This window comes from Carcharhinus amblyrhynchos, chromosome 24 (genome assembly GCF_965287045.1).
Source record: "Carcharhinus amblyrhynchos chromosome 24, sCarAmb.v2.hapA, whole genome shotgun sequence".
Classification (NCBI taxonomy): Eukaryota; Metazoa; Chordata; class Chondrichthyes; order Carcharhiniformes; family Carcharhinidae; genus Carcharhinus; species Carcharhinus amblyrhynchos.
The window spans coordinates 18,062,936-18,082,587 of record NC_137347.1 but is presented as its reverse complement, the minus strand read 5'-3'; the positions used below and the strand labels follow the sequence as shown (position 1 = coordinate 18,082,587).

The following is a 19,652-nucleotide window of genomic DNA, read 5'->3' as shown; positions in this document are numbered from 1 at the left end:
GAAGTGTTTCAAGTTATATATAATGTGTGCCACAGTCCACATTCCCTCGCACCTGAACAGAATCGGTGTGTACAAATCTACCGCTACGTGTCAAGAAAAATGCCAATCAGGATCAGGATCTTGCTACCTAAAATTGAGAGATGGCACATGTGCACAATGAGAGGAGAGGGAGAGAAGAGTGGCAACTTGGGAGCCTGTATGTGTATTGCACTATTGGCTATTGCTATAAGATTTATCCCAAAGCAGCATAATTGGAAATAGCTTCCTGTGAAAAAGTAGTAATAACTCATAGTGTAACTTAAGCTGGTCATCCATTTCAGAACAATAGAACAAAAAGACAGTAGACAAATTAGGGTCGATGTTTTTGTGAAGTATATACATTTTTGAAGCATATTTGAACCATATAAAGCATATTTATTGAAATGACAGTAGCAAAAATGTACAGCTAACAATCGAACGTTACTGCTGAATCCAAATATCGTACAAATACATTGATAATTCAAGATGCTTATGATCTTATTTCTGAAGAAAACAATGAAACATTTATTGTGCAAACATTCAGCTCCTAATATCCAAGGCACAAATATAAACCACATAGCTAAATAAAAACGGTCCCAAGAGGTATCTGTAGGGCTTCGTCCTCTGACTAACATTCTAACGAGCCATGGAAATAACTGAAGTGTTGTGCAAAGCCGTCAATGGATTTTCCTTCACATAAGCTCTGCAGACCTAGCCAACGACAACATGAGAAATTAGTCCCACATTTGTGGGGTTGCTCTGTGCAGTGTACATTTTCCACAAATATAAAACTTTTGAAAACACTCAATGTATCAATAGGGTGTTCATTCAGTGGATTATGAACCTTAATCTTGCTATAAAACGTTGCATTAGCATCACTATTATTTATTAATAGTAATGACATTGAGATTTCCGAACTACATCTGTGATCATTTTGGAACAGTGGGGGAGCAAAATTCACGATGCACGACAAACAATAGTCATTTGTGCTCACAACCTTATTCCGAAACCTACTATTTAACAATTTGTAAGTGAGGCCTCAAAGGACTCGTTGCTAAGCTGCCCTTTTCCATCTGCCTGAGTCTGATCAGTATCTGTTTTAGTCTCGAGCAACATATATACTAAGTAAGGAACTGGCTTGGAAACTCATCCCAAAGGAGGAAACGGAAAATGTAATTTTGTTATTGACCAATGGCTTTCAACATAGTTAAATTGTGAGCTTAAAAGATGTGTACAGGCTTTGTAAAACAAGTTACTTTGCTGCAGTTGGTTTGAATAGTCAAAATAGTCAATGTTGGTGTATGTTGGTGAGCTGAAGCAAAGATAAAGATGAGGAAAATTACATAAAAATCCAGAGAGAAGGATTGTTCTGGGCACTGAAAAATCATAAATATCTTCATTTTGAATGCATTTGCATTGTCACAGTAGAAGACCAGAATAATTCTTCCCTCTGGGGTTGGCAGACATAGGCCCCGCTGTGGGCTGAAATATGTCTTGACTGTTTCTAATCTAACACTTCAGTCCAAGAGATTTTTTTTTTCTCTCAAAAATAGTAACATATTTTGTTGGAAAAAATTCCTCAGAAGTTGATCCATCAAAGGATTCAACAAGATAATCAAAGAATGATGACGGGAGTGTACAGAAGATGAAGTATGTAAGGGTTAAAGTTGAAGATTTTTTAGTAATCAGTCATTGTTCTTTGAAAGTTGACATAACCCCCATATTTGTTGATTTGCCTAGGTCAAGGAATTGTACCTTTGATGAGTCAAACTATGAAGATGGAATTGTCTTGAGAATAATTTCATAAAACAGTGTGACCCTCCCCAGGCAACAGTTTGCAACCAACTTAATCGAGATCATAGGTTAAAATAATCAAACATTAACATTGATCATTAACAAAGATGGTAACTGTCTCCAATAATGTAACCTTGGAGTTCTTTTACCAACGCTTCCAGCAGTACAGATAAATTGTACTTCTTTTTAACAAAGCTTTTGCCTATGTTGTAAGCCAGATTTCTGGTTGGTCTCCAAGTGCAATTCCAAAAATTACTTATCGGTCATAAAAAAGTCAAGCAGCATTTATCAGAGGAATTATCGAATTCTACAGTGCAGAGAAAGGCCATTTGGCCCATTGAGCCTGCACCGACACTCTGATAGAGCATTTTACCCAGGCCTCCCTAATTTACCTCACTAATCCCCCTAATCTACACATCTTGGGACACTAAGGGGCAATTTACCATGGCCAATCAACTTAACCTGTACACCTTTGGACTGTGGGAAGAAACTGGAGCACTAGGAGGAATCCCATGCAGACACAGGGAGAATGTGCAAACTTCACACAGTCACCCAAAGCTGGAATTGAACCCGGGTCCCTGGTGCTGTGTGGCTGCAGTGCTAACCACTGTGCCTCGTAAGTGGCACAAAACAAGAAACATCCAACCAGCTACCCATTATAAGCAGTACCTGATAATTCAGTTTCAGTGCAATCAATGTTATTCAGTTCCATTGCAGTCAATGTTATTAAGTATCAGGTGCTACGTGTAATGGGCAGTCAATCCAATATTACTTGTTTAATGCCACCACTCGAGACAAATTTCTAACCCGTTGTGTTTTATTTATGCTTGCTGATGTAAGAAGGTTAAAAAACGCACTGTTTCTGTACAAAAACATGTTGTCCAATTCAGACTAACCTCAAAAGGGAAATATTCAGCAGAGCAAACATACTTTAAGAACAGCATTTCTCATAGTGGTGCCAGTAGGAATGACAGACTTGGCTCTGAAATGGAACATTGAACGTTAGGATGTCTGTTCTTGTCTCGGTTGGTTGAATTTCCTCAAATTTCAGAGCTTACGTTCAAGGCGTTCTATGAAAGGGATAGATAAGAAAAAAGAAATTATATTGTGCAACTTCTGTCGAACTTGTATGTTACATTATGTCATGTTAGTCATGAAGGAGCCCAGCCAAGGCTGCAAACTCTCAGGGATGTATTAGGCTGTATGCTAATGCATGATATAGTTGGGAATGTGAGCTAGAATTTTAACTCAAAGAATCCTATCTCTATCAAGAATGGACAATTACCTCACTCAAATTTTGCAGAATGGATGAATTTAGTGTTGAAATGGCATTATAAGAATTCATTGTTATTATGCAGCAACTGTTTGTGGAGGAGTTCCTTTGTTGCTATTTTCACTCTTGAGTGGGTGCAGAATGCCTGAGTAAGTAATGCCTTTGCACTGTGCTAATCTGGCTCCTCCACTCTTTGTTTACATACATACCTGAACGCTGCCCATTCTTACATTTTAAAATAAAAACAAGAATGTGGTTTCAGTTAGTCATGCTGCAGTCGCTCTTATGCGAAAAATTGAAATTAAATGCTAGGTATTAATATCAAATGCCAAATGCATACTGCTACAGAATTATTGCATACATACATGAATGTAAATGGAATGTTACTGTCCTTAAATATATAGATGATATATTTGTGTATTTCTCACTGACAGTTCTCAATAACACTAAAAGCACATATGGATGATCTGCTGTTCCGAGGGATATTTTATTGTGACGATCTGGCAGAAAATAAAACATTTACTAAAGCATTCATAGCACCTAATACAAACATTTTAATGGACCATAGCCACATTAAGAACAGTGCAATGCATGTGCACTTTTAAAGATTCACATAGTTCACTTCCAGCAGCCTACATGGCAGTGACCTCATGTGGCCCTTGCAGACACAGGATAATAAATGGCTACCAATGAGTTGTATGAGGCATTAATTCCACAGAATGGTCCTGGTGACGTCATAAACAACCAGGAGCAAATCTTGTATTGCATTGATGCCAGCGGCACCCAAGTCGGAACAACAGCTTTAGACTTGCCATCGCTTTTATTTTGCTCTTTACAACACGACATAGAGTTTGTTTTGTTAAGATTCAGAAACAATGTTCATTTCTGACATTTCTTCCTTGTTTTATTTATTAGTGTCACAAGTAGGCTTATATTAACCTGGCACGGTGGCACACTGCTGCCTCACAGCGCCAGAGACCCAGGTTCAACTCATACTTGGGTCACTGCCTGCATAGAGTCTGCACGTTCTTCCCGTGACTGCGTGGATTTCCTCCAGGTGCTCCGGTTTCCTTCCACAATTCAAAAGATGTGCTGGTTAGGCATGTTGCCCATGTTAAATTCTCCCTCAGTGTACCCCAACAGACGCTGGAAGGCGGTGACTATGGGGTTTTCACAGTAACTGCATTGCAATGTTAATGTAAGCTTACTTGTGACAATAATGAATAATAATAAATAAATTAACACTGCAACGAAGTTACTGTGAAACTCCCCTAGTCGCCACATTCCGCTGCCTGTTTGGATACACTGAGAGAGAATTTAGCATGTCCAATGCACCAAGTCTTTTGGACTGTGGGATGAAACCGGAGCACCCGAAGAAACCCCACCCAGACACAGGGAGAACATGCAAACTCTGCATAGACAGTGAACCAAGCCGGGAATCGATCCTGGGTCCCTAGTGCTGTGAGTCCGCAGTGCTAACCATTGTGCCATCATGCAATAACTGTAGTGGATACACAGTGACAGGGTAAATAAAGATGTTGGTGATGTGGGTTCTGCAGGTTTCTGGAATCATCTGACTGATAACACCATGCCACATTTACTTGCAATTAGATTACTAAGAAATGAACTTGACACTATATATGAGAGTTGTACTATATTGAGAAAACACATGGGTTTCTGTCCTATGCATTTTGAATAATAGTTCACAAATTGATCTTGAATGACAATTGAAATGGAAAACACAAATTGTGAAATGGCAATGAAGAGTTTAATGGTCATCTTTTCATATGCCAAAACAATCTTTCACAGAACACACTACTTATTTATCCTACAGGTTCATCCTTTTCTATAGTAAAGTTGTGGTTTCCAAAAGAGCATTTGTCTCTTAGAGATAAATTGTGATTGTGATTTCCAAAATATTACAGAACATTTAAATCCGATGGTTAACTGGAAAAGAATCAAGATTTTTTTAAATATTGGTGCTTCAAGTAGATTGCTTTAAGGAGGGCTTAAAAAATGGTGCCCTTCATAAAGTTTGACCAGAATGATTACATTCCATAATATAGCTCAATGCAAAGGCTAGACTTTGATTTTGGCTCTTTTTTTTCCCAGTTACACAGAGGCTTTTTTTTCCCTGAGGTTAGGCTCCCTTCAATGTGAGCTCTGTGATCCCTTCATCTCCCTCTCCATGGTAACCATCAGCATCCTGGCAAAAACGCACCTCACCCAGACAAGGGCATATTCTTCCCCATCCAGCATCTGGACACTTTTAACAAACTTACTGCTTGTCCTTCAACCACAACAGGCCTTGCGTTTCCGTCTGGTTCAATTGAAAGTGAAATAGCAGCTTTTGATGTTTTGCAATTAGGAAAATCATAAATAATGCAGCTTCTGTGACATTATAAGATGGTAGCAAAAATATATCCCTGTGTCATAAGATAATCATTAAACTAGTCAAATTATCAACTGCACTTTATAATTTTGAATGTGATATTTTTGTGGTAAAGACATTTGATAGATTTTAACTGAAAAGGAATGTTATCTGAATCAAATAACAGGAATAAATTGTATCCTCCTGCTCACAAATTAGAAATAGCTGTTAGTGAACTATTTCCATAAATTAGTTCTTTATATTAGAAAAACTGAACTTTCTTAGCTGGGCATCTTCAGGGAAATGAAGGAATTAATTTAATAAATTGTCATCTCTAACATTACATCGGAAAACAATAACTGTCTTCCCTGAGCATGTTTTGCTTACTGTTAAGATTTAGAAATAAACATCGCCTGTTCTAACCTCTTTATTTGTCAATTCCTGGCCAGTTCTATAAGTTCCAAAATTGCCTGGCCAATTCTCTGAACTTGGGGTAATTCAGAAAGCAAATCACAGCACCGTATGGATTCAAGTGAGAGGTAACAGACATTTTTACTCCTTCTTTCCTTTAACAGCATCGCTAAAATGTTAGCAATTAGAAAATCATGCAATTGCTCATGAACAACATTAGTTGTAGTTTCAGTTGTACAGTGATTGAAGCTTTCTGGTATAATGGTATCGAGTATGAACCAAATGGATGACACTGACAGGATTACAACTGCTTTACCTCAACTTCTGGCAAACTGGCAGCAACTTTTTTTAAAAAAAACACAAACCAATAAAGAAATAATTGTAGATTCTCGAAAGGGCCACAATGCACTTTATTTTTCTTTTTGGAAAATCTAGCAATCAGTTCAACCACTCCTACAATGTGCTAAGGCATTTTATTTCTAATATTAGAGTGTGATTCTCTTTAGACAACTTTCACAATTGTGAACACATTCTTATAAATGTTATTGGATAATGCAGAGATGTAGACACTTCTACAATGGAACCGATTATTACTTCATTGATTTTTATTTTAAACAGCAGGGGGAAAATAGCTACAGAGCTTTATATATCAGCAACACTGCATTCTTAATTTTGAATGTTCTTCCACATTTTACTTCAATTAAAATAAACAATAATTGTGGGGTTCTTTACAATGTGTACCCCAGTTATCAGAGATCCCAAGCAAATTTTTTTGGACAACTATAGAGAGACACCCTTTAAACAGCTGGTAGGAAATAAATTCTGATGGACAGAAACCAAAATCATTCTCTTTGCACGTCTGACAACATCACCAAATGGCGTCTTTCAAAATCTATTGCTGGTCTCCCAGTGGCTCAGTGAGTTTGGCTTGTGAATGGATAACTCTTACAGACCAAAAGAATCTTAGGTTGATCATAAATCTGTGTAGTTAGCTAATCTGGACTGCGGATGAGAGCAAGAGGATATCAGCTGAGGGCAGAGAGCTCAGCACTGAGGAATACAGTAGTTAAAGAGCCAATCTCCAATCACTGTTTTGGTTCACATATATATAGTGGTCACTTCAGCAAGGTAACAGAGGGGAATTAGTGCACACAGACATACCCTAAAAAAAAATCTGGATATAACTTGTATGGGGAGAAAATCAGAACTTCTTGTTCAATAAAATCCTACTGCATCCGATGCAACAGCTTATTACTGCGATTTAGGAACCTAATCCTGCTAACTGACTTTTATAAATAAAGCTGAGTGGCAATCTAACAAGAAGCACAGCCAGAGCTTCTTATTAATCAGATTACATACAATGGTCGGCAGTTGTGATTCTATTCAATTTTTTTAAGGTGTGTATGTTTGAAATGGGTCAACAATGCACTGGTGGCAATTTTCTTTTGCCTTGGCCATACAGATTGGAACTGAATGATTTTATCTGCCAGGGAAATTGAAGTTAGTTGGTCTACTTCTCTCATAAAACGTGTCCTCACCTCCTTACTTAATCTTCATACCCAAAATGTTTCAACCAGGGCATAGCACAACGTACATAGGCATTTCAACTGACAATGTTTCTGCTCCTTATCAGTCACAGTAAAAAGTCTGACAACACCAGGTTTTAGTCCAACCTATTTATTTGATAATATACTCGCAAGCTTTCGGGTTAGCCCCTTTGTCAGGTGAATCAGTCACCCAGGTGGCAGCAATGCACACATGCAGTCAGGAGTCTATACTTCATAACTCAGCAGGTTAATTCCATCAAAACTCCAAGTGCCAACTCAGAAAGTTTCGAAAGTGTATTTATCAGTGTCGGGGCTAAGCTTATATTAACACTGCAATGAAGTTGCTGTGAAAATCCCCTTGTCCACACACTCCAGCACCTGTTCAGGTACACTGAGGGAGAATTTAGCATGGCCAATGCACCTAATCTAACTGAGAATAAAATTCCAGTCTCAAACTCTCCCAATCGGAGAATCTGGGGTAAACGGCACAAAAAAGGAAATTTTAGAATGACCAGATAATCAACCCACTATACGGTTTAATTTCAAATAAAAGTTATATACCAAGGGTTGTTATAGAATGTTATAACATTGAAATTGCATCATCATTCTCTTTAAAGTTATACAAAAGTCTCTTCCTTACACTGAAGCCATCTGATATTGCAAGTAGGGCTACTGACACTTCCAAACAAGCAGAGACCCAACATCTCTAAGCGCTATCTCTTTACTCCAACTCTGTTGTCACCAAATTGATTCGAGGAACTAAAACAAGCAAGTGGTTTACATTCCGGTGTCTCTGCCTTCCACTTTCAGGGGTACCGCGCAGAGTAAGGTGCTGTTGGGCACCGTCAGCGCTGAAGAACTTTCCTTCCTGATGTTATGATGCTGTCCTCAACTGGAGCAATACCTACCGGCCGCTGGTGCCACTCATTGCTCGACTGTACAACAAATCCAAGCAGAGATCCCACAGCAACTCCCACCAACTTTTATTCGCACCTGGCGAACAGTTAAGTTCCGGGTGCGACCTCGCAAAAGCTCCTGAGAATCTGAGCCAGTGAACGCATTGCAGTAGGCAGAGAAATAGGAAATTCAGAAGTGATTATAATGTGGATAATGGAATAAAGGTAATGAATAAGATTCGAGTTATTTAGCATTACAATCTGTGTAACAGCCCCCAATCATGCGCCAGTAATTGTGTGTTTTCTATTTTAATAATTGATATTATTTTAAGTTTAAACCCATCTGGGATGTTTGATTCCAGCAGTGTGTCAATTGTTTGTGAGCCCCGTGTCACTAATTCATTCAAACCGGTTGGCAACAATTAACACAGAAGCGTTGAAAAATGAACACTGATCATATGGACTTATAGAGGTTATTTGTGTTATTCTAGAGAGAGTAGATACCTAGGAATGGTTACAAAGTAATTTGATGGTAATTCGGGTAATATCACAAACCTTGACTAAGAAGCTTTCATAGAATCATAGAATCCCTATAAGGCAGAAGAAGGTAATTCGGCCCATCTACCCTGCACCGGCCACAATCCTGCCCAGGCGCTATCCCCATAACCCCATGCATTTACCCTAGCTAATTCCCCTGACAGTAAGGGGCAATTTGGCATGACCAATCCACCTAACCTGCCTATCTTTGGGTTTTATTATTCTGAAATCTTAGGAATAGACTTTGTTCCATTTCTCTTTGACATGTGCCAAGCGTTTTTGTTGTTGTTGAGTTGAAATTCCGTTTTAAGTATAAAGTAACGAAGTAATATAAATATAAAGTACAAAGTAATACAGGCTCTGTAATGAACAAGGAGCCGGGTGAAATAATGGAAATGTATGGCTGCAGAATGTATCTGATTGCTGAGAATGTGGTGTTGTTAGCAGGTTGTTAATTACCAATTAAAAAGAGGGAAGCCCCCTGCTCCCCACCGAGAGAGAGAGAGAGAGAGAGAGATCTCCACCATCCACCCATCCATTCGATATTCCGCTGTCAGCGCGGCGAAAGTTCCTGTCTCCAGGAGCTTGGTGCCGGAATGTGGACCCGGGATCAAAAACGGGTCAGCGGAATTCCAAAGCGATTCCCGCCGACCGATTTTTGTCACATCGGGAGTTACAGAGAAACTCTCTGCACTCACCTGGAGAATTGTGTTTCCGTGTGGAACTTCCTTGCAAAGTCTCAGAAGTGTTTATTTTTGTTACACGCCGTGCTTTCAAAAGCTTTAACCTCTGCAGCGGAAGCAGAAAGTTCTTGGATGTGAAGACAATGTAGAGGAGTGAGGCTGACAGCAAAGTGTTCCCGTGCACACTTTCACCTTTTTATTAACATCCCCAATAGACAACCAGCCACCACACTCCAAAAGGCACTTCACTGGCTGTAGAGCGCATTAGATAATCCTAATAAAAGGCGCTATATAAATGCACCTTTTTAAACTCTTCCTATTTCACATCCTCTCGGTTGCCTCGAACCGGTGTTCCTGTTAAAATATGTTTGCTTTCTGCTGCTTGTGATGTAAAGGAGGGCCCTCACCCCATGTACAGCCATGATATGGAGATGCCGGCGTTGGACTGGAATAGGCACAGCAGAATCATTGAATCCTACAATGCAGAAGGAGGCTATTCGGCCCATCGAGTCTGCACTGACCACAATTCCACCCATCCCCGTAACCCCACACACTTACCCTGCTAGTCCCCCTGACACTTAGGATCAATTTAGCATGGTCAATCCACCTAACCAGAACATCTTTGGATGAGGGGACAATGTGCCTGCGATGAGGTTACAACAAACAGTTCCAGAATCTCCCATCCCCAAAAGTGCCGGGATAAATCTAATGTGCAATGGGGTCTCCCTCAGTGTACCCGAACAGGCGCCGGAGCGTGGGACTAGAGGATTTTTTACAGTATTTTCACACATTGCCGTATAAGCCTCCTTGTGACACTAATAAATAAACTTTAAACTTTGTTTCCCCCCCCCCCTCCCCGCCCCGACCTCTACTACTCCCCATGTCCCCAGGCTGACCCGTCACTGACGCCGGGGCTCAGTCGATACTCAGCTTTCTCTCTAAAGGACAATCGAACAACTGACAAAGGTCAAACGCTGGATAAAAGCGAATTACTGCAGCTGCTGGAATCTGAATCCAAAAGAGAGAACGCTGGAAAATCTCAGCAGGTCTGGCAGCATCTGTAAGGAGAGAAAAGAGCTGGCGTTTCGAGTTCAGATGACCCTTTGTCAAAGCTAAAAGGCAAAGAAAAATGGGAGTGGAAAGTGGGTCAAAAACATTGGATTTCGCCCGGGGAAATCATTTGAAAGTGTGGAATTTAGACTCTTACTTTATCAGCCACCCGGACAGACCTGAACCCCCCAATTCACACCCATGGAATCAACTCCCATAAATTGAAGACTAACGGCACACGTGAAGCCCTAACCCCATTTGTTACAGTTAAAATAGGATGGACTTTTCCGTGAACTGTAAATGAGCGAAAGTTACTTCAATCGACGCATTGAGGGGGGAAAAAGATATGGATGGGGTGTGGGGCGGGGGGGGGGGCGTCAGAGAGACAAAGCAAGAGACAGTAAAGGGAGATAGAGAGAGAGAGCCTGCAGGTATACAATCGCAAACACAGTCACACAATATTATTCAAATGCATTTCACACAACAGAAACTGTATTTTTAGAGAACCGTGCGGCGATTGAATATTTTAAAAATGAAACATCTGCATATTTCTAATTCAAAAGTTGACAAGATATCAGCCTCCAGTTAAAAAAAACTGCTTGGAGTTTTAAAGCGAGTGAAACTATTATTTCCTAATAAGTGTCAATCAAATTCCAGCCTGTGAAGTGTGGAAACTTACCATCTTCCCCAAGCGCTCTGCATCGTAATGAGAGTCCATCGTTGTGATGAGAGAACTTGCAGCCCAGAGAAAGGCGCAAAAAAAAGAAATAAAATAAAGAGGGGATAGCTACATCCACGTTGAGATTTGCGGGGCGAATGGGAATTAAAGGCCGGTGTAAAGCGTGTATGTGTGCCTAGAGTAATGGTGTCTTGCAAACTACGATCTAACATTAAAATGTCCCAAATTAACATTAAAGGACGTGCTTGTGTTTGTAAGAGACTTCCCCTGCAGCAGGGAGACCTGCGCTGAATGCTGTTTTGCAATTCATAGAATTGGTAATTTGCTGTGGGGCAAGAGAAAGAACGTGGAGAGAAAAATAATCACGCAGGACTGTAAAGATGAAATGAATCCCCCGGTGGGACTGGGAAGAAATAGGTATTAACTGTATAAAAATTTAAAAATAAAACAAACAAATTAGAAACTTCAATCATTTATCGAGATAAATTGTCCCAGTATTAAACTCGATCTCAATCCTGATTAGGAAGCGAGATGAGAGCAAAATGTCACTTTATTTCCACAATCCGTATTACAATGATAGATGGAACAGTGCCGAAATCATTTATCTTTTTGATCCTATTGTACTTATGGTAAACATTTAGCTATTTAATTTATTTTTTTTGAGAGTAATTTCGATGCCCACCAATTTGTGACCGGTTAAAAGAATGAGTTCTGCTTTTTTTTAAGAAGTATTTTCACTGTATCCCAATACATGTAACAATAATAAATCAATTCAATTAGATCTGGAAAGTTCTGCAAAGATGAGATCCCAAATCTCACTGGTTTGCTGAATGGTTTGGAAGGAATCTTGGCTGCCTCCAGTTTCGGCTTTCCGCCAACCCTCTCCTGTACAAAACCAGTGATAATAATCGACCCTGACCCTATGTATATATTTAAAAAGCACAGGTGAGAGAGGACAGTTGGCAGCTGAGCCTCTTTAACTGAGAACATTTTTTTGCTGGGCGGGGAGGGAAACAGGATTTGTTTTTATTAACTGTTTATCGCTGAGCATTGCCCAGCCATTTCCGCACGCTTTTGTTGTTACTTTTTTTTTCTGTTGTTTTAAATGAAAGATCACTTCGTTTCTGTCCCCCACGTGGTCAAGTGAAATCGCACAAAACCCAGAAAACACTAACCAATCGCGTCGGGAATCGATGGGATCTGAAATCCCAAATCTTCAGTGAGAAGCCAATGGGTTTGATGTTCTGTCTGTCTGTGTGTGTTTGTGGAGGGGGGAGGGGGGGAAGAACCTGTCCGTCTACACAGCATTGGCCTATCAAGGTGGAGGCAACCCTCTAGCCAATGGAATGGGGCTGCCTCTACTGGCTGGCGGGGGGGGGAGGCTGTCAGCCAATCAGCATGGGGACCAGGAGAGGGATGTGCTGCCAATCAGTTGGTGTGGGCCAATGGGAAAGGCGAGGGGGCAGGGCTTGTTCACAAGTGTTCAGCCTCTCCCCTGCTGCTCCCACACTGGGCTCTGCTAAAGCTCTGCAAAGTCGCTGCTGCCTGATCAGTTTGCAAGTGCGAGTCATGGCCACCACAGCTTCGGCTCATTACATTCCCAGGAATAACTCGCTCCATTCCAACTCCCTGGTGCATCCGGACTCTGATAGGATGCATCCAGGAACTACCTACAGAGAGGTGCAGAAGATGGTGCAAAGTGACTACTTGCATGGACTGAGCAGCAATGGGCACCCCATCAGCCACAGCCACCAGTGGCTGTCCTCTCTCACCGACGGGGCACCTTGGGTCACCGCCTCTCACCTCGGGCAGCAAGATCCAGGCAAGGCCAGCGTGCAGACGGCCAGGGACGACCTGGGCAACAGCCTTCACCACCGAGCCCACCACATGGTGCACCCACAGACTCATGGCAACCACCCCGGGGGGGCCTGGGGACCGACGGCAGCGCACCACCTCCCCGGCATCCCGTCCTCCTCCAACGGGCACCAGCCCCTCATCTACTCGCAGCCGGGTTTCACCAGCCTCAACAGCATGCTGAGCCCCCCTAACCCGTCCCTGCACCATGGCATGGCGGATGCCCTGCACGAGGATCCAGGTGGGCACGACAGCCACCAGGAGCACCCACCCCAGCATCACCAGGACCACTCCGACGAAGACGCGCCCACCTCCGACGACTTGGAGCACTTTGCCAAGCAGTTCAAGCAGCGGCGGATCAAACTGGGCTTCACCCAGGCGGACGTGGGCTTGGCACTGGGCACCCTGTATGGCAACGTCTTCTCCCAGACCACCATCTGCAGGTTCGAAGCCCTGCAGCTGAGCTTCAAGAACATGTGCAAACTCAAGCCCCTGCTGAACAAGTGGCTGGAGGAGACTGACTCGACCTCAGGGAGCCCCACCAGCATAGACAAGATAGCCGCCCAGGGCAGGAAGAGGAAGAAGAGGACATCCATTGAGATTGGGGTGAAGGGAGCCTTGGAGAACCACTTCTTAAAGTGCCCCAAGCCATCAGCTCACGAGATCAGCAGCTTGGCTGACAGTCTGCAGTTAGAAAAAGAGGTGGTCAGAGTTTGGTTTTGTAATAGAAGACAGAAAGAAAAGCGAATGACCCCAGCCGGAATGCCCGGCCACCCTGGCATGGAGGATGTATATACACAAAGGGACACTCCGCCTCTTCACCACACACTGCAGACCCCAGTTCAATGACTGTTCCCCACCAAGAGAGAAAAAAAGACTTTAAAAAAAGAGATAAACTGGATTTTACAAAGCAAAAAAAAAGACAAACTGAAAAGGGATCTAGCCAGTGCGCCGCAGAGAATGCTTAATTTAGCACTGGACTATACTTATACTTAAGAGAGAGAGGGTGAACACACATTTCATGCATTTATTGTGGTAAATCAAGTGGCTATTTTCCCCTGCTGTAGAACAGAGATTTTTTTCCGGGTAAACTAAATTACACGGAAAGTTGTAACAAAAAAAAGACTTGGCTGAATTCTTTTAGGGGATCTTGACAGCGGCGGTTCCTCTGAAAGGCTGAGAATGAGTTGAGTTGAATGAGAAAGTGAGATGGCTATCGAATTGTCCGCGTACAGCCGCTGTTCTTGTTAAAGGGAGTCTGCGGTTGGAGGGGGGAGAAAAAAAGGCTTGTATTTATTATCTTGACCAGATCGGCCACGAATTTTGTAAAAGATTTATTTATATCTAGTTCGCCCTCAGAGGACGTGTCTGTAAGTTATTGGCGCCGGCAAGGGGGGTCAGTTCATCAGCTTGGTGGGTCTGCGATGTTAAAATGAAATCCCAAAGCCACTCATTTGGGAAACATGGTCAGACAATTCCTGCTCAATCGAAATGTTTTACACACGGCAGTTGGTGTTTATAGTAAAAGAAATCCTGTTTTTAACCGTACACGTACTTGGCGGGGGGGGGGGGGGGGGGGGGAGTCTCTCCCCAAATCACTCCGATCTTTTGAATGGTTGGAAAGTGACGAAGGAAGTCAGTGAGATTTGGAGTTTCAGATCAGCATGCAGGGTTCTGGTCACTGTCCTCATTTTAGAATATAAAATTAGGCAAGTTTAAACTGAGTTTGAGACATCCAGTGAGCTAACACTAAGTTGCCCGTTGGCAACTTTTGAAAAGGCATCTTTTTAAATTTTAGCTGAAACCATGCGAGGGAAATGTAGAGGAGTTCAGAATGGTTTTTCGTTTAGTTTACCTAATTGAAAATCAAAATAAACTGAAAGCAGAGACGTTGGACCTTTTTCGGCGTGCTGGAGATGCACTTAAATCGAGTGAGGTGATGAATCCGTTTCGCCCTTTCGCACAACATCTAAAAACTTTTGATTTCTCCGTGTGTGCAGAAAGGTCCATGTAGCCAATCCGTCTGTGCAGCAGTGTTACAGTGTTAGCTACCGGCTCTCAACTCTACCGGGACGTGAATAACACCCCTTCCTCCTCCCCAGCCACATATACACACACACCACCCCAGCCTCCCCACAAATCTCAGGAATTAAAGGGACAGGTTAACACAAAAACGCCTCACACACTTACCTCCCCCCTTCCATTTTCCGCCCAGATAGCTTGCGCACAAGTGAAAGGTACATTTAAAGTGAAATGGTTACCGTTGCAATTTTGCCATGAATTGGCCAGTTGTCGTGTGGGACAATTATATTGAGACTCCCCCACCAAACAATTCGATTTCCTTGCCTTTTAATCCAGAATAGCCGAAGATTACTTTTTTTTTTCCAATCAACCTCCAAGATACTGACCTTGTATATTTCCCCTGAAAAACTGAAACACATCAGACAGAAAATTGCCAAAATGAAATATACATTATACGTGTTAGAATGTTTACAGTTCATCTAAAGAAAGGTTGAAAAGGAAGAGGTCAAATTTGGTGAATTAAACAGTACCTACAACATCCAGCAGTGAAAAAAGTGGCCTGTTTAGTAATTGGAGAAAATAACAATTGTCTGCTTTTTTTTACTGTACCACTATGTAATATGTAAATATGTTGAATATGTATACATATGTATTTGTTTTTTTTGGAATTTAATGATTTTTCTGGATGTTTTTTTTTGTACGCTTACTAATTCCCAGAGGATATTTTAATATAATTTCCATGTGAATTTCCCCCCTTGTATTTATTGCATAAACATATTTGAAACTTTCTTTTATCCTGTAGCTCTCGTTGGGGTTATGTTACAGCCATTCAAACAATGTTTGTTTTAGTACATTTTTGTTGTATCTTATAAAAGACAGACTGCAGAGTCACATTAATATTTTTGTTATAGTAATATTTTATTACTTGCATAAAATGTATACACCAAGACCCCAACTGTCCCCTATCTCCTTTCTAAGAGATTAGGGAGGTGTTGGAAACCATGCTGGGTTTTGCTTGTTAACCCTTTCTGCTGTTGCCTGAATTAAGTGTCACTTTAGCAAAAAGAAAACACAGTGGCAAGAAATCATTAAAAGTGATGTAAGGTCAAAATCCTTGAATTTTACTAGTTTGTTGGTTTTGATAAGTTTGTTTTTTTCATGCTGTGTATTCTGAGAATGATGGAAAATGGACAATACCCACCCACCATGTGCGCAGTTTTCAATAGTTGGATAAAGGGGAAATTCCTTTTCCGGGTAATAGTTAAATGAAGAGCTTTGTTAAATGAGGTAGTAATGAATGCGAGGGCATGTAATATCACTGACTTTTTAGCACACTGGGGTCTTTTCTGACACCAGGCAAAATGGAGTAATAAAACAGACTTTGGATGGCTAACTACACACCCTTGCAATATGTAATTGCTATTACATTTGTAGGTGTATGCATTTGGTATGTGTTTTAATACCAATTTCCCATTCTTGGCTGTTGGTTCTCTTAGCTCCACTGCACTAGCTCTGGATTCAGAACAGTTGACAGGTCTGAGGCTGAGAGAAGAGGCTCCTTAAGATTCTTGCAACAAAAATCTCATTCAGTGAAATCATCCCATTTGATTAACCAAATTTGAGATATTATACCTGAGATACAATATTGATTTACTTTTACATTAATAAATGTGAATTATTTTTGAATGCAGTTTTAGTCACGTACTCTCTGTTTCTCCAGCTCTGGGTGAGAGTTGGCGGTGTGTCTGTGGGTATCTTGACAGGCTTCATGGTTGCTGCTCTGTGGTCATTAACCAGTCAGTTGAAAGTGCTGCAGTATAACTCAAGTTCGGACTCTATTATGTTTTTGCTGGCTCCCAACAGTGAAAAGGTTTTCATCTGGCCACAATCAGGCTCATTGCCTGAGGGAAACCTGATTTCAAATGTTCGCCAAAGCTGCCATCCAAAACTTAAGGCTTCCCACCTAAATTGGGGCTACCTAGTCTAAGTGATTTTGAGTAGAGGTAACCTTTTGCCAGGGTCTGTCTGATTAAAGTTTGTCTGGTTAAAGCTGCTTGCAAGTGAGTTTGCAAGTCACAATCATCACTTTTCTGGTTGGAACAACTCAGCTGTGTATTCAAATTGCTTAAAAATGAAGGCATTGAATGGTGAAGCAGGCTCGAGGGGCTGAATTGCCTATTCCTGCTCCGAGTGCCTTGTTTTATCAAGATAGACATAATCAGTTGACTCAGTTGGAAATGTCAAGAGAGAAATAACTTTATTTGGGACAGTTTGTTTTCACTTTAATGAGGTTCGAAAGAAAACTGGCAATGGGAAACTTATTTTTGGTCTTTGCACATCATTATGAAGCAGCTTATCAAACACTGAATATTGTTAATGGAGTAAGAGAAATTAGACAGCCACAGCTATTTGAATTAAGAATACTCTATGATGAGGTGAGCTGAAATTTTGGTGCAGGATTAGTACTGTAAATTTGAAAAGGCTAAAAATAACAGTTCTAATTTTTATTACAATGCAATTACATGTCTATTAGCAATGACTGAAAATCAGTATTAAGAACATTATGCTGTACATTAAGTGTGTTGACATTAATCTGAGGTCAACTTTATCCATTATATTGGTATATCTGTTTAAATAACAAGTTTGTTATGTAGCAGATCTATTTCCTTTCCTCATGTAAATACAATGCACTTTCCACTCACTGTTAAGGCCATTTATTTATGGTTTTCATGATAAAATGGGAGGGAAAAATCCAAAATTTGATCCCCAAACTATTGGTAAAAACTGGGGAGAAGATAAACAAAAAAAGATTTATTTATTACTGGAAGTCTGTGTTCCTGGCGACTGTGTATCTTTGTCATGTGCATATTTAAGAATAGATTATGGTTAGCGATTACAAAGGGTTCTAATCAATTAAATACTGTTAGAAAATTTCCAGCATATCGTTTGCAGTGCCTCAGTCAATCTCATTGCTGTGTCAGAAACAGAGCCTCTTCTTTGCAACAAGGAGAATAATGTTAACAGGGAAGGATATTTTAAAATATGTAGTAACGATTAACCATAAGCAGCAATAGTCAGCTCAGAGATGTGTACTTATTCCAATTTAGCATTACCTTTGTCTCACTCCAAAGCAATCCCATGAAAAATAAAAATGTTCTCATTTACCATTTCATAACATCTGAAGCATTGGAAGAACTGAATTTTTGCGTCTTCAATTAGAATATTTAAACTGGCTGGTTAGAACCTTTGGTTCTTTCAAGACTTGAAGAAATACATTTGTTTCTTCCCAAAACAAATGTTATATATAGATTGATCCCACAATTGGAACACACCATTGAGTTTGGCATAAGCTGAGTTTTCCAGCAGACCAAGCTCTGAATTAATGTCAATCAGCAGCTTATATTATTGAGTAAGAAAGATAAAGTCACACCAGATGAAAAAGGAGGTGCAATGCCAAGTTTTAACCCAAACTGTAGACTGGTCAGCTTATCTGCAATAGTTAATGCTTTGGATCTGGGAGCAGATTCTGTTAGTCTGACTTGCCTATCATTCATATTCAACATGAACCTGGAATAATTACAATCTTTAGCTATTTGGACTACAACAGTCAGGAAATAATGAGCTGGCGAGGTTCAAAATAATAAAACCTTTTGTTATCCAACTGTATTTATATTCATGTGAATAGGTTAAACATGCAACGTCCACAAGCATCACACTTGTGTTTTTGCCATTTGTCCAGGTGACATATGTCATTTGTATAGGATAATTAAACTGTTAATACAAATACCTCAGACACTCCAGGAATGTAACCTGCACTTCAAGCACAGTATATTTTACAATCAAGGTGTCAATTTTTCTATTATGTTGTGTACAGCAGGTCACCCATTTTACAGAACAAATGTACACTGGTCAATTGAGGTCTATATAATCCATACAGTAGCAAATAGAGGGGAACTGTCAATTCTTAATTCGTACATACTTCAAAAAGTGCCTCAATATTACAATTTGAAACTTTTTATACATAGTCTGCAGCCTTTTTTGTGCTCTGTAGAATTTTCTTCTGCCCTTTAAAGAGTACTTGACACTTGGAATTGATTACATTCTTTTTGATTTATAAATAAATGCACTGGATTATATTAAGTACAGTATCACTGTTATTTAACTTAAATTTATATGAAGAAATAATGACTCTCCAGGAATGAGATATCGGTTGGTAACTTAACTTATGGTGAAGCCATAATTAAGAGAGGGTTTTTTTTTGAGTGAGGCATGGATATTATTCTAACTAGGTTCCAACCTTTAAATCATTCTCTGTCATCTGCTAGTGCTGGAATGGATTAAGTGCAGCACAGTTTTTTTTTTCTGAGATTTATAACATTGAGCTGTAAAGAGAGGCTAAAGGAGAACAATTTACTCAAAGTGCAGACAAATACTGAAAGCATACAAGTTCTCAAACTGACAGAGGGATGGATGCAAAGAATGTGTTTGCATGAAAAATGGACGCAGAAAACATCCAG

The 19,652-nt window shown here is 40.5% G+C and overlaps 1 protein-coding gene and 1 long non-coding RNA gene across 3 annotated transcripts; one reads left to right on the top strand and one right to left on the bottom strand.

Annotated features, from left to right (window-relative positions):
• Window positions 1-411: 411 nt before the first annotated feature.
• Window positions 412-11,525, bottom strand: LOC145357852 (uncharacterized). Of its 2 annotated transcripts, none has more exons than XR_013889375.1 (3): window positions 11,260-11,525; window positions 2,709-2,882; window positions 412-729 (listed from the first exon to the last, which is right to left on the bottom strand). It is a non-coding gene; the product is annotated as an uncharacterized LOC145357852 (long non-coding RNA). The 2 variants fall into 2 exon arrangements; XR_013889374.1 differs by lacking the exon at window positions 11,260-11,525 and adding an exon at window positions 8,055-8,293.
• A 1,259-nt stretch (window positions 11,526-12,784) lies between these two features.
• pou3f1 (POU class 3 homeobox 1) lies at window positions 12,785-14,675 on the top strand. Its single transcript, XM_080211341.1, has one exon. It carries the CDS (start codon window positions 12,829-12,831, stop codon window positions 13,960-13,962), a length of 1,134 nt encoding a protein of 377 aa, XP_080067467.1. The 5' UTR covers window positions 12,785-12,828; the 3' UTR covers window positions 13,963-14,675.
• The last annotated feature ends 4,977 nt before the right edge of the window (window positions 14,676-19,652 follow it).